We start from the raw sequence: 13776 nt of genomic DNA, 5'->3' as shown, positions 1-13776 counted from the left end.
TTAGGCATTGGGATGGGCTGCCCAGGGAAGTGGTTGAGTCACCATCCCTGGAGGTCTTTAAAAGACGTTCAGATGTAGAGCTTAGTGATATGGTTTAGTGAAGGACTTGTTAGTGTTAGGTCAGAAGTTGGACTGGGTGATCTTGGAGGTCTCTTCCAACCTAGATGATTCTGTGATTCTGTGAGGGATCCTTGCCACTGGCAGCTGTTTCCATGAGATCCATCACCTCTCCAGTTCTTTATGTTATGCTCTGTTTTATTGATGCTGCCTAACACTAATTTCCTGGTGGAATACCATGCAATGTGTTACCTGTGTCAATCAGTGCATGTTGCATCCAGGCACTCACGTTTATCAATCCAAACGTTTGACAGAGCTGCTTTCTACAGAGCAGTGCTGATAGGTGTTAATTATCCCTATAGTGTTTTAAGTCTTCATTTATAAATGCTAGCTTTCACCAGCTGAGTTTTGGCATGATTTTAGCAGTCTTCCTGCCTGCCAGTTTTTCTCCCAAAAGCTCTCTTGTGCTAATCCAACAGACATCCACCTGTGCTGCCCCACTCTGCGTGGTTGGGAGCACTGATGTGGGGTGGCTGCGGGGGCTGCTGGCACCTGAGACATTTCCCAGACTGTGACCCTGCTCTGCCTGCCCTGCAGTGCTCTGCCCACACCAGGGAGCTTCCAGAGCTGGTGGGATGGGGTTGGGAGGGGAGGAGAGGGGATTGCAAAGCGTCTGGGCCCTGCAGCCAGGGCACTGGGCAGAGCTGGGGCAGGGCGCATGGCCCCCACCCATGCACGTGCCCTGGGGAGGACACCTGGTGCTAGAACCAGCACCTGCAGAGTGGAGGAGCAGGGGCCGAGACCTGAAATGAGGATGCCTGCAGCACCCCTCGTGTGGGGAGAGGCCGGGGCTGGGTAGGAGCGGGCTGGGGATGGCAGTGAGGGGTGCCAGCAGCACCCGCAGGGGATGGCAGTGGCTGTGCCCCTCTGCAGGAGCTGGGGGCACAGGACCGCTGCCAGCCTCGGCTTGGCAGGCTGAGAGCATGCTGAGGCTGCTCTGAGCTGTCGTGAAGCCACCTCTGGAAAGCCTCGAGATTTGCCCTCTGAAACATGTTAACACTGCTTCTTGCTCTTGTGTCCTGTCTTTACCTGTGAATCTTGTGTCCTGTCTTTACCTGTGAATTAAGGACGGTGTGTTTTCCTCGAGCACTTTGGGTTTTGGTTCTTTGCTTCATCCAAACAGTGACGCTGTGCAGCTGAGATCAGCCCCTGTCTGTGAGGTTGTCATTGCTCTGAGGTCATCGACAGCTCGAGGCCAAGCCCATGGCGCAGTGTGGGGTGGTGGCCGAGGGCGCTGGACTGCGATGGGTGCTGCAGGAGATGTCCTCGCGCTACCGCTCCTGGCCTGTGGAGCTCCTGCTGATCTCAGACTGCCTGGAGAGCAGGGCACTGGCAGCGGGAGGAGGACTGGACGGTTGGTGCCCTCCACCAGGTCCAGGCAAAGCATGGGGAGAGCATGGTGCTGGCAGCGGCCTCGGCATGGCACCATGCCGCGCTGTGCCCCTGGGGACGGGGCAGGGGAGCGGGGCTGGACACCCTGATCGAGCAGGGGCTGGATGTGGTAGCATGGACCTGGCCCCTGGAATCCCTGCCCCTCTGCATGCCCCGGCTTCGGGCAAGGTTTTGTTTGATGCCACGGCTCCTGCAGGTACAGCGCTGTCAGCGACTATCACCTCTGGGGGTGGGAAGCACCACGTCAAGCCCAGGGTGGCGAAGGCAGCTGAGAAATGCTGCTGGCGCACTGGGGAGCTACCAGAGCTCCTGTGGCAGCTGGTGCTGGGCACGGGGCACCTCGAAGAGGAATCCTGGTGCGGTGGCGCTGCGGTTCGCCTGCCCATCCTGCCGGGAGGGGAGGAGGCTCTGGGTCGTCACTCGAGCCCCAGCCCAGGCTCGCACCAGCGCTGCCGCTCCTGCACTAGGGCTGAAGGTACCTGGGGGCTGTGTGGCACGTGCTGCCCTGCTCCGTTGGGTCCCACGCTGCAGGTGGCCTGGTACAGCGTTGGGTACATCCAATGGAAGGGGTAAAGGTGATACAGTTTGGTCAGGGAGAAGGCAACATGGATTTTGATTTCAGGGAGTGTTTGGCTTATTTTAGGATATTGCAAGCAGCTTAGCAACAGCACTATGCAAAACCGAAGTGACCCACCCTGACAGCAAAGCGGCGTCAGCAGTGTTTGAATCTCTTTCAAGTGATATGGGGGATATGCAGTCTTTTTGTTCTGGCAGCAAACCCAGTGCAATGTCTTGGCAGGTGCAGCGGCCCCACAAGGCAGGGAACAAGCCAGAACCCTTCTGCAAGGAGTATCCTGAGCCCAGGGCCAGCCCGGGGGTCTGGGTGTGGGGGGAGCAGGGATGGGGGTGGGCAGGGGGCTGCAGTGACCCCTCCTCATCCCACAGGGCTGACAGAGCCAGTGAACAGCCTTCTTCTCCCTGTGCCCCCCCCCCATAGTGCTGCAACTCATGGGGGAGGTGATGCTTGGGGAGCCAAAATTAGACCCAAGAAGGATTTCTCATGTTTCGATCCTGGGAACCATTTCCACCACCAGAGATTCACAGATTTCCACCCAAAAACCCTGTGTAGATGACACAACCCAGGCAGCTCCCACATCAACCCTACTTCCCCCGATGGCGGGTGATGCCCTGGGTGTGTGGGGGGCTGTGGGATGGGCAGGGTGCAGGGGGCCCAGGGTGCTGTCTGTGTGCAGAGCCCCCGGTGCTTCTAGCCAAGTAAACCAGGTGTCTGTGTGTGCACGTGTGAGTGTGCACGTGTGTGTGTGTATGGGCGTGCAAGGGCTGCTGCACTGCGCTGCCTGGATGGGGTCTGCAGGACCAGGGGTGCTCAGAGCTGCAGGGCAGCCAGCACTGACGGCATGCGGGCACCGCTCTGCCTTGGCCCCAGCTCTGCTGAGCTCCTGCTTGGCCCCAGCTGCCTCCCAAAGACAGGAACACCGGGATCTCACGGCTCGTCACCCCTCCCTCTGGCAGTGTTGGTGGGGACGCTGAGCCTGGGTCTGGCTGTGGCTCTGCTCTGGGGGGAGCTGGGCCCAGTTGCAGGGGATGTGGCGCTTCTGTCCTGGCCCTGGCTTCTGCGGTAAGGGGATAGAGAGAGGAGTGGGCAGGTGGGCAAATGGGCAGGTACCAGGGTCTGGGGGGGACAAAACTGCAGGGAGTGCTGCCACTGATGTTGCCAAAATTTGCAAATATATAGATACTGCTGCCCCGTAGAGTGGCGACCACAAGCACGCAGAACTACATCGCTGTCGGCCCCAAGGAGGGCTGACATGCCTCCCGCCCCTCCAAAATGCTGTAAAAAAATAAGGGTGCAAAACATCCAGAGAGGAGCAGAGGAACCCCGCCGCAGCACCCCCCCCCGAGCTGCGTGGGGACGGTGCCGCTCCCGTGCCAGGACCCAGCGAGTGGCCGGCGGGACCGATCCTGCCCCGACCAGCGGATGCGCAGAATGGATGCCGGTAGAGCCTTGGGAGGCCGCTTGGCGGTGCAGAGGAAGGGCTGCCGGGGAAGTTTCCTCATGCCTTTGCTTCCTCCCCTCGCTCTGAACGACACCAGCCCTGACTCATTTCCTGGTGGTGCCGGTGTGAGGCTGGCCCTGGCAGCGCCTCGCCGGGGTCCCGCAGCCAGGCTGGGCATGGAGCAGCCCCCGCGCCCTGCAGGGGCCCGGGGATGTGCAGCAGTGTGTCCGTGTCCCCGGCCGTGAGGACACCCTGGGAGTGGTGCCATAGCGTGGGGGCAGCACCAGGCTCTGCCGGGCTCTGTGCAGCCGCACCACGGCGCATATGGCACAGAGCTGTTGTGCTGCCCCTCTGCGCTGCTGGGCACCAGTTTTCTCGCATGGTGTTTGGCTCCCCTTGCCCGATGTCTGCACATCACCACTTCCATCCCTCACCCGTTGCCACCCGTTTCCCTCTCTGCCTTTTGGGGGCTGTGCTGTGTGTTTCTGCTCCTACAACACGGCGCCTCGCAGGGCAGCTTGGCTTCACCTGCTCGGCAGGACAGCAAGGGGCCAGGCAGCCATTGTGGGTGAACAAAGCTGGGGCCCCAAAATGTGGCAGGGAGACGGACATGGAGCTGTGGAAAGTGGCAGGGGCAGGTAGGGTGGGGATGCTCCCACACCGCCACAAAGCAGTGCCTGAGCTTTATTGTGCAGAAATTCTGCCATCCTAACATTCCTTCATCCCGGATGTCCTTGGAGAATTAACATAGAATTAAGATATTAACAAAGAATTAGCATAGAATTAAGATATTAAACAGCACTGTTCCCAGGACAGACCCTTGAGGTACACCGCTCGTCACCGGCCTCTGCTTGGATGTAGAGCCATTGACCACTGCTCTCTGGGTGTGACCTTCAAGCCAACTCATCCACTGAATGGCCCACCCATCAAATCCTCTCTCTCCAATGTGGAGACCGGGATGTCATGTGGGACCGTGCCAAAGGCCTTGCAGAAGTCCAGGCAGATGACATCAATTGGTCTTCCTTTGTCAACTGATGCAGTCACACCGTAGAAAGCCACCAGATCGGCCAGCAGACAGGGCTGAGCGGTGCCTTGTCCTTGTCCCCTGCAGTGTTTGGGACAGACCACAGCCGAGGACAGGCCACCAGGGGCAGGGGACCAGTGCTCTGCTCTTGTCTGGCTTTGCAGAGGACATTTGAGGCTATGCTCGGGTCAGGAAGGGATTTCCCTTCTGGTCAGGGATCCGGGAGATATTGCAGCTTGCTCTGGGACCTCTGGTGTTGCACCTGGGTGCTGCATGGCTACGGCTGTGGGGTCAGAAACCGGGGCTGGCCCCCTCTGCCTAAGAGCACCCCGCTTTACAGAAAAGCATCTTCTGTTAGTCTGCCGAGCACGGCCCTGCTCCACAAGAGGTTAAGTTTAATCCTGGTTCAATTAATCCAGTCTCCAGCATCACTCGGTGTTCTGGAGCACTGCCCAGCCCTTGGCACGGCAGCGTCCCCTCGCTTCGCCACCTCCTCCTCCAGGGCTTGGCACCATGGCACTGAGCCGCAGCAGCTCCCGGGCCAGCCCCAGCACCCACCTTCTTAATGCACAAATGTCCCCTTCTAAACACAGGCTGCTCTTCTCACCCCCCCGCCCCGGTCTGAGATGCCGAGCTGGATGTGCTCACAGCACCATGCAGACGTGCCTCCGTTGGAGGGGGAGCCTTGGGAGAAATGTTGCCCCAGGGCTTTAAGAAAAGAGGAGCTGAAGACTCTCCCACCCCACACAGGAGCTGCTCCGGCTGCGCATGGGGTCCTGGCAGCCTTCTAGGAGGCCGCTTGCGATTTGCAAATATCTCCAGGCTGTTCTCAGAGAGATGGCAAGGCTAGAGGGATGTATTTGGTAATGCACGCTGCAGGAAGACATGAGAAATGTTCCCAGTGTGCACAACGGGGAGGAGGAAAAACGTTTTCTGTGGGCAGCCTCTGTGCTGCCAGGCAGTGCCGTGGCACATGGGAGATGGGGGCAGCCCTGCAGGGCCTGGGGGGGGTCAGGGCTGAGTAAATGGCAGCTGCGGGACGCTGCCCCGAAATGTGAGTAGCAGGCTGCTGCCTTCGTCTGAAAACCACACGTGCCTGTGCCATGACGCAGGAAGCCAAAGCCGTGGTCCCCAATTGGCTGGGAGAAGCCCCCCGTGCCCCTCTTGCCCCCCGTGCCCTGCAGGCCCAGTGCCCGCAGCTGGCAGCAGGTCGGGGCAAGGCGAGACGCAGTGTGCTGCCAGGCGCTGCTCTGCTGGGTGCCGTTCCAGCAGCCCTCTCTTTCCATGCAGCCTTTCAATTCCCCCGTCTTCAGCTTCTCACAACAGTGACTTATTTTTCTCAGTTTTTCAGGTGAAAGAACTCTCCTGCAGCATCGGATAGATCCTCCCCATGTGCAAACGCAAAGGCTGAGCCATGGCGCTTTTCAGCCTCCTTGCTCTGAGGCCAAGCTTTTTGGTTCCTCAGCTTCAGTTCCAAGATGAATTCCACCCCAGCCCATTTCCGCAGGCTTCCCCTGCACCCCAAGCAGGTTCCCGAGGCGTTTCGTGCCATGTCTCCTCTGGCAGCAGCCCCCCATGCATGCCGGCTGCACTGACGCTCCGTTGGTGAGTGCAGTGCCCCCGGTGCTGCGCTGCCAGGCCTGGCGCCACCGGTCACCGTCACCAATGTGCTCGGGGCGAGGACTGGAACCGAGTGGCGGTGGTGGAGCAGCGCGGGCGGTGCAGCGCTGGTGCTGTGCCACTGCCTGCTTCAGGAGCAGCTGGAGGTGGGCGCGTGCCCAGGGAAACGGCCACCGGTGCCCCGCGGGGACTGCGGGCTCCTCTCCCGACAGCCAGTGCTGTCATCCAGCAGGACGCATCCTGCGAGGATCCGCACCGACCCTGCGCTCGACACCACTCAGTGTTTTGAATCAATTAACAGATATATTTGGAAATCTATTCCCTTTGTAAGCCACTTCCTCTGTGATTTGCCGATACATTTTTAATAAGAATGTTATGCAATTGCTAAATAAAACTCCTTCCAGAAGTTAATTGACCAGGACAGATTTTCCATTAAAACTGGGCTGAAGCATTAATTTCTGTTACTGACTGAGAGCTGCAGAACGGAGCTGTGGAGGGTTTTCTGCACCTGCGTGTGGGACCAGAATGAAGCAGCCACCAAACCCGTGTCTGCTCCACTCACTTCTGCCAGGGATGTTGAGCAGAGAAGAGCAGAGCAGAATAGAATAGAATAGAATAGCTCAGTGGGAAGGGACCTTCAGAGACCAAGTCCAACTGTCTGACTGCTTCAGGGCTAAACGGAAGTTAAAGCACATTACTGAGGGCATTGTACAAATGCTTCTTGAGCACTGACAGGCTTCAGGCATCAACCACCTCGCTAGGAAGCCTCTTCCAGTGTTTAACCACCCTCACAGTAAAGATTTTTTTCCTAATGCCGTCTGAGCCTCCACGGCTCAGCTTTGTGCCATTTCCTTGTGTTATAATGTAATTCCCTCATGAGTTAAGCTCTCATATAAAACCTTTAGCCATTTTCACTACAATTGTGGTGAAATTTTACTCCTCATAATCCGTTATAGCAGAAGCAGTGATTTCTTTTTCATGCTGAGCCTTTCTTCAGATTTGAAGATGCCTTGGAGCAGACACCAGCCACAGTGAAAACATCAAAAACTGGGCGCTCTGTGGGGCTGATCAGAAGGGCTCGCAAGGATTTCCAAAAGAGGTCTGGGAAACTACAGTTGCTTTATCTCCTCTGAAGACTGTATTACTGAAAACCCCACTTGCAAAGACTGCAGCTTTCCCTAGTGGGAGGAACAACAGCCCGGAGGCACCGGGCAGGAGCTGCTGCTGCTGGTGACGGTGATGCCAATGCTGCTGCTGCTGCTGCTGGTTGCTGCTGGTGCTCAGTTTTGTACTTCCTGTGCTGTCAGCCCCATGGCAGTGGATGAACTGTGCACTGCATTCTGCAGCCCATTGGTCCTGTCCTAGGGTTGGGATGCAGGGCCTGGAGCCCACCAGTCCTGGGGGCTCAGCAGGACCTCGGGCTGCGAGGGGACACCCCTGAGCAGCAGCAGAATGGGCTGGGGGTCCACCAGAGACCAACGTGCCCCCACGCAGAGCGGGCTCCTGCAGCCACTGAGGGCGCGGGAAAGGAGAAAAGCAACCTTCACCCCTTGCTGGGCTGTGAGCTGCTGCTCGAACATCCACGCTGCCTCCTTGCCCAGCAAAGCCACACTCGCCCACCCTCCGAGGAGGGGGTGGGCAGGTTTAGCAGCTTGGCTGCTTGTCCCCCTCCGTCCCCCCAGCTCCATCCCCACGGGATGCCTCAGCCCCTGCCCCAGCAGAACAGAGCAGAGGCTGAGCTGGCTGCTTCCTGCCATGCTGGCGAGTGCTACCTGCGGTGCAGGAGGTGCAGCGAGCTCGCAGGGGGTGGCAGCGAGCAGCTCCTGCTGGGTGGCCCTGGGGCACCCACAGAGCGCTTGTGCTGGGGAAGCCACTGCATCGGGCAGCAGGGCACAGACTGCTCGGCTTTGGCCTGGCAGCCCCGTTGTGGAGCCGTCCTGTGCTCCACAGCCCCTGGGCCACCTTCCTGCACACGGGCTCCTGATGAGTTTCTCGGTCCTGAGAGTCCCGAGGCCTCTGGACATCCTCCCACCTTGCTCAGTGCACAATTGTTCCAACCCCACCGTGACTTCAGGAGCACCATCCACCTATTTCTCATGGTCTCCGCCGACCTGCAAGCCCTCTGCCCGCTCTGCTCCAGCTGGGACAGGGCAGTGACACCCCCAGACGAGGGGATGCTGAACCAGAGCTCAACCAGGATGGCTCAGGGACCCTGTGCTGCTGCCTGTGCCCAGCTCCATCCCAGCCTCCAGCACCAGCCCTACCGAATTCCTCCTGACCACAAGGGGAAGAAAGAGCCTTGTGTCGGAGGTACAAGGCAGCATGGACCTATAAGGTCTCACACAAACACCATTAGTAAATCTTTGCAAGCCAGATGCACATTAATACAGAACTTGCCACTTTGACGTATTTTCTGCCAGCTGTGTGTCACCTAACCTCTTCTTGGCCCTTTTCAGCATTACCTCCACAAACAACGCTGCCAGCCTTGGGTTAAGACAACACTGCCAGCTTAACTAGGGGGGTCTAAAATACTGAATTGCAATTGTTACACCTCCGGTTCTCATCGTTACTCCCTTCTGCTCTGAGACGAGAAAAAGGCCATCCATACTGCACCACACCATCGCTCATCTTGATTTCCCCCAGATGTGGGATCAGTGTCCTATAGGGCTTACTCAGTTCTCAGAGTAACTTTTTCTGACCGCTGGAACTGCAAGCGACCATCACCCCTAAATAAATCTGTAGGAAGAGCAGCTCCTTTAGCATTAATTCCCATTCGCTTCAACTGCTGACGCACTGTAGCTCTGTGAATGTGCTTAGACACCTTTGTGTGTGAAAACACCACATGACATCTTCTTCTTTAAATACATATTTAAGCTGAGAAGTGATCTTTACATTCACAACTACCTTTGTTATCGCCGAGTTTACATTCTAAACCAAATTATTACATAATCTCCAATCTGTTACCTCCTGCAGCTATGCTGGGGAAGGTGAAACAGCACACCCAGGATCAGTACAGAACAGGAGTCAGAACTCTGCAAAACGTGACTAACAGCATGCAGAGAGTGTCCCTTTCACTTTTTACTGGGCAGCTTCCTCTCACATTTAACATCTGAGTTCTGCTCAGCTTGCCCTGTAACACAAAGCCTGGGAGAAGAGAGCAAAAGGCAGTTTTCTTCTGGACAGGCTGAGAGCTGGCCACACCACACTACCGACTGAAGACCACTCGCTCGCTAGGATTAGCCAGATTTGTCAGTTCCACAAAAGAACATCACCATCCCCATTTACTGACAACGGCCCAACAACCATTCCCCGACCCTCACTCATGCCAAACCTTCACCTCTCCTGAGCAGGGAACCTGGAATATCAGAGCAGTGACTGCCTAACACCCTCACATTTCCTCAAGAACAGCTCACCCACTTTTGCAGTCTGATGAGTTCACATGTGCTGCTGCATTCCTGTACTATTTATTTCACATCATACACACATGGTAGACTTTTATAAAAGCTTTATTTTTCCTGATTATGCTGGTTTTAAAACTTCTGGAATTGCTTCTTGGTACCAGCAGCCTTTGTGACTTTGAGGACATTGAACCGGACAGTCTTGCTGAGGGGACGGCACTCTCCAACGGTGACGATGTCCCCAATCTGGACATCCCTGTGAAGACAACACCAGGATTTCAGTGGTTGTCAATTTTCTGCATTCACACCTGACTAGCACAGACATCTGCATTACATGATGCCAGAAATGCTGCTGTGTAACAGCACTGAAAGTGACCTCACACACTTAAAGCTGTAAATCAAGAAGGTACGACTTGAAGTGCTGCAAAGACGTGTGCTAAAAAAGCAGCAGTCGTTCCCTGAGCTGCCACAAGGCCTGTCACTCCACGTGAGCACAAGCTCAAGACAAGACTAAATGCAAGCTTTTCACAAAAGCAGGATGAGTGCCAAGCACCTGAAGGGAAACCCCTTGAGTGATCAGGGGTTTCCCTTCCAGTCACATACAGGCTTGAAGTACTCAACCCAACTCACCTGGACTAGCATTTCACCTCATCCAGGTTTCCCTGTAAACCCTGCACTCCAAATATGAGCTCAGGAAGCAAATAGACAAAAATGCTTTCAACCTGTCCTCATTAGTCTCAGCATTTACTTTGGAAACCTCAGTCCCAGATTTTTTTGCCCTTTTTCAAAAACTATAAAGATGTAACCGTGTTGGTTTCAGAAGACAACAGGCAGACTGACCAGAACATGTCTTATGGTTCAGCAATTGCCACTGGCATTGTCAGCAGCCTCCTTCATCGACAGGGGCTCTGAAGACCATCGTGAGTTCAGACATCACCACCAGCAAACAAGTTCCAGGTCAGAAGCAGCAATAAAACTGCACTTGCCCCACTGATGTTTCTAGGCAAAGCTAGGTGAGGCATCACACACATTAGATACACGCGAGCACGTGGCACTTCTGTACCCCTGCTCTTTGTGGGTCAGCACTCTGCACAACCACCGCTGGACCATAGGGGCTTGCACGCACCTGAAGCAGGGGGAGAGATGCACAGACATGTTCTTATGGCGCTTTTCAAATCGGTTGTACTTGCGGATGTAGTGCAAGTAGTCCCGACGGATGACAATGGTGCGCTGCATCTTCATCTTGGTAACCACACCTGGGTGCAAGAGGTAGGAAGGTGACGAGCGTAAGCAAGTACACACTGACCATCAGTAAGTTAGCTGGGGATCTGTATGTAACTAATGGAGAACAGACTTTCAGACAAGCTATCCAAGGAGATCAGCAGTGAGGAGTGGCATCTGACATCTGAAGGCAGTGCCCATCAATTCCAGTAATTTCTCCTGACTTACCTTAGTAAGTTATAAAACATCCTTTGAGAGATGCTCTAAAACCCCAATTCTACCAGGATGAAAAGTTTTCCTTTCCACCTATCAAGCTACAGTCTCCAAGTTTGTATTATGAAACAAATGATTTTCTTCTGTGTTTTTGGTGACTTTTCAAAGCAGTCTGATACACTTCCTAGTGCCATTGCTCCCTGCACTATCTACTACTACATTATATCAACATCAACACTGCAGTATGGCGCAGCTGGAAGGGTCCTTGCTGCAGGCATCAGCAAAGCCACAAGGGCATCCTCGTCAAAGCCCCTTCACCATGAGGCTTGGAAGACCATCGTGAGAATGGCATCATGTGCAGCCCAAGGACCACAGCTGAGCTTCCCAGCAGCTCCAGATCAACACTCAGGCTTTGTGTGCTTACCACACCAGTGAGTAACACGACTGTGTTTACAGCATTACTCCTTAACAAGCTTCACAACTCACCTGACAGGATTCGGCCACGGATGGAGACATTACCAGTGAAGGGGCACTTCTTATCAATGTAGGTGCCCTCAATAGCCTGCAAAAAGAACCAATTATCAGTGTTTGGACAAACAGCCCAGGCAGTGCGGAGGCTCAGTGATGGTGCCGAGGATCCCTAACTACCCCAACCCATGAGCAGACACACACAGTCCCACTACAGGACCACCACAGCTTTCAGGGCGCAGCTGCCCAGGCCGTGAGCCCACGAGTGAGGCTGAGGCAGCCCTGTCAGCCGGGCCTTACCTCCTTGGGAGTCTTGAAGCCGAGGCCGATGTTCTTGTAGTAGCGGGGCAACTTCTCCTTGCCGCCCTCGCCCAGCAGCACCCGCTTCTTGTTCTGGAAGATCGTGGGCTGCTTCTGGTAGGCCCGCTCGGTCTGCGGGGGGAGAAGGGGGCATCACAAAGGGCTCTGGGTGCAGAAGCCCCCCCGGTACCTCACTGGGACCCCCACCCCGCGGCACGGCTCCTCACTGGCACCGGGGGCTCTCCCCGGCACCCCGGGGCACGGCACGGCTCCCCGCCCCCCCCGCCCGCAGGCCTCCGGCCGCCTCCGCAGCGGTTCCCCCGAACGGGTCGACCCGACGCAGGCCGGATCGCAACCCCCAACCGCGGCGGCCCAGAGGAGGCCGGGTGTAGGCCGGGACCAGGCCCCGTCCCGTCCCGCGGCGGCGCGGCCCCACCTGCGTGTCCGCCATCTTGCGCCGCGCGGCGGAAAAGAGCCCTCAGCTCCGCGCGGCGCCGCTTATCCGGCGGCGGGGCGGGGCGAGCGCCGGAAGTGGCGTCACGGGGAGGCGGTGCAGCTCGGGCCCCGCAGCGCGGGGGGGTGCGGGCGGGGCGGGGCGGAGCTGAGGGAGCCGGGCGGGGGCTGCGGTGAATTCGTTCGGTGCAGAAGCAGGGCAGGAGACTCAAAGTCGCGTCGCTTAGCGGCAGAGGACTTGTTTCTGTAGCGCACCTGCCGCAGCCAGGCCCCCTCAGTGCGTGAGGGTTGCAGCGCAGCAGGGTTCGGGTGGGATTTCCTCCCGGTCCTGCCCCGAGGGGAAGGAAACGCGTCCTGTGGTGGCGCCTGGGCACCCGGAGGCGCTGAGGTTGTTCCGGGAACTGCTGCGGGCCCCGGTGGTGCTGCCTGCGTTTGTTGGTTAGGTGAGGGACTTGGGAAGGGTAGGCAGTGACTTCTATCCAGGAGTCCCTGGTCCCTGCAGGAGCTGGCGGAGCAGAGCCTCTGCCTCGTGAAGCCTCGGGGGCTGCCCTGGAGGCAGGCGGGGTGAGGGCACACACTGACAGGGGCCTGTAGTTCGTAGAGTCGTTAGGGTTGGGAAGGCCTTCCAGGATCACCTGCTCCAACCACCCCTTACTACCAACGTCACCCACCAAACCGTGTCCCCAAGCACCACGTCCAACCTTGCCTTGAACACCCCCAGGGACGGGGACCCCACCACCTCCCTGGGCAACCCGTCCCAGTGCCTGACCGCTCTTGCTGAGCAGAAATGTCTCCTCATTTCCAGCCTGAACCTCCCCTGGCACAACTCGAGGCTGTTCCCTCTGGTCCTATCACTGGTTACCTGTGAGAAGAGGCTGACCCCCAGCTCACCACCCCTTCCTTTGTACCCACGCTGCCTGAATTCCAGAGAAGTGGAGCTTCTGGGTGGATATCTCTGGGCCTGGACAAGTATTTGTGGTTTTTCAAAGTCCTTTTCAGAGCCTGTTAATAATATTACCAGGGTTGGACCTAAATTGGAATTTTCAGCAATTCTGGTCTCCTGGAATACAGTGGGGTATCTCGGAAAACACAGTAAATCTATCTTAGCTTAGCTTTATATAAAAATAGCGGTATAATATTATTGTGATGCAAATAAAGTTATATTAAACCAATACCGTATGGTACCCTGTTTACTGCATGTCACACAATCAATTGAAGATGAGGGAGAGGATAATGGCTTTTTAGAGCTCGTTTAATAGGCATCCTGTTAGTCATCCTCTCTGCCTTATTAGGGGCTGAGTGCACAGGGAACTTTTGTCACCGAAGTCAAAGTCACTTCTAGCAAGGAAGAGTTAATTTGTGTGGATAATGTTTGACTCTCCCAGTGTCTCTTCCAGCACCAGAAATAAGGAATGAACTGGAACTCAGCAGGAGGTTCAAAACGAAAGGCAGCTTGAGAGTAAGTCACAGTGGAACTCCTTGCTCAGGGGCTGTTGATGCTGAACACATGTGGGACTTGTGGAGGGGCTGGGCAAGTTCACAGAGGAAAAAT

At 56.3% G+C, this 13776-nt stretch overlaps 1 protein-coding gene and 2 non-coding genes across 3 annotated transcripts; all 3 read right to left on the bottom strand.

Annotated features, from left to right (window-relative positions):
• Window positions 1-9659: 9659 nt before the first annotated feature.
• RPS11 (ribosomal protein S11) lies at window positions 9660-12348 on the bottom strand. The gene is made up of 5 exons (XM_040544668.1): window positions 12208-12348; window positions 11772-11903; window positions 11490-11565; window positions 10696-10825; window positions 9660-9825 (listed from the first exon to the last, which is right to left on the bottom strand). The coding sequence occupies exons 1-5, from the start codon at window positions 12220-12222 to the stop codon at window positions 9702-9704; spliced, it is 477 nt and encodes a 158-aa protein (XP_040400602.1). The 5' UTR covers window positions 12223-12348; the 3' UTR covers window positions 9660-9701.
• LOC121064230 lies at window positions 10419-10511 on the bottom strand. Its single transcript, XR_005816429.1, has one exon. It is a non-coding gene; the product is annotated as a small nucleolar RNA SNORD35 (small nucleolar RNA).
• On the bottom strand, window positions 11272-11363 carry LOC121064231. Its single transcript, XR_005816430.1, has one exon. It is a non-coding gene; the product is annotated as a small nucleolar RNA SNORD35 (small nucleolar RNA).
• Window positions 12349-13776: the final 1428 nt, after the last annotated feature.

The sequence above is a fragment of the Cygnus olor genome, chromosome 1 (genome assembly GCF_009769625.2).
Source record: "Cygnus olor isolate bCygOlo1 chromosome 1, bCygOlo1.pri.v2, whole genome shotgun sequence".
NCBI lineage: Eukaryota > Metazoa > Chordata > Aves > Anseriformes > Anatidae > Cygnus > Cygnus olor.
The sequence above is the reverse complement of the archived record's forward strand: the minus strand, read 5'-3'. Positions and strand labels throughout refer to the sequence as shown.

Excerpts from the sequence above, each read along its gene's own strand:
- RPS11 (XM_040544668.1), bottom strand. Across the intron at positions 11,566-11,771 it reads GCTTCAAGACTCCCAAGGAG|GCTATTGAGGGCACCTACAT; the intron begins GTAAGGCCCGGC and ends TTCTTTTTGCAG. Across the intron at positions 10,826-11,489 it reads CCGTGGCCGAATCCTGTCAG|GTGTGGTTACCAAGATGAAG; the intron begins GTGAGTTGTGAA and ends TCTTGCACCCAG.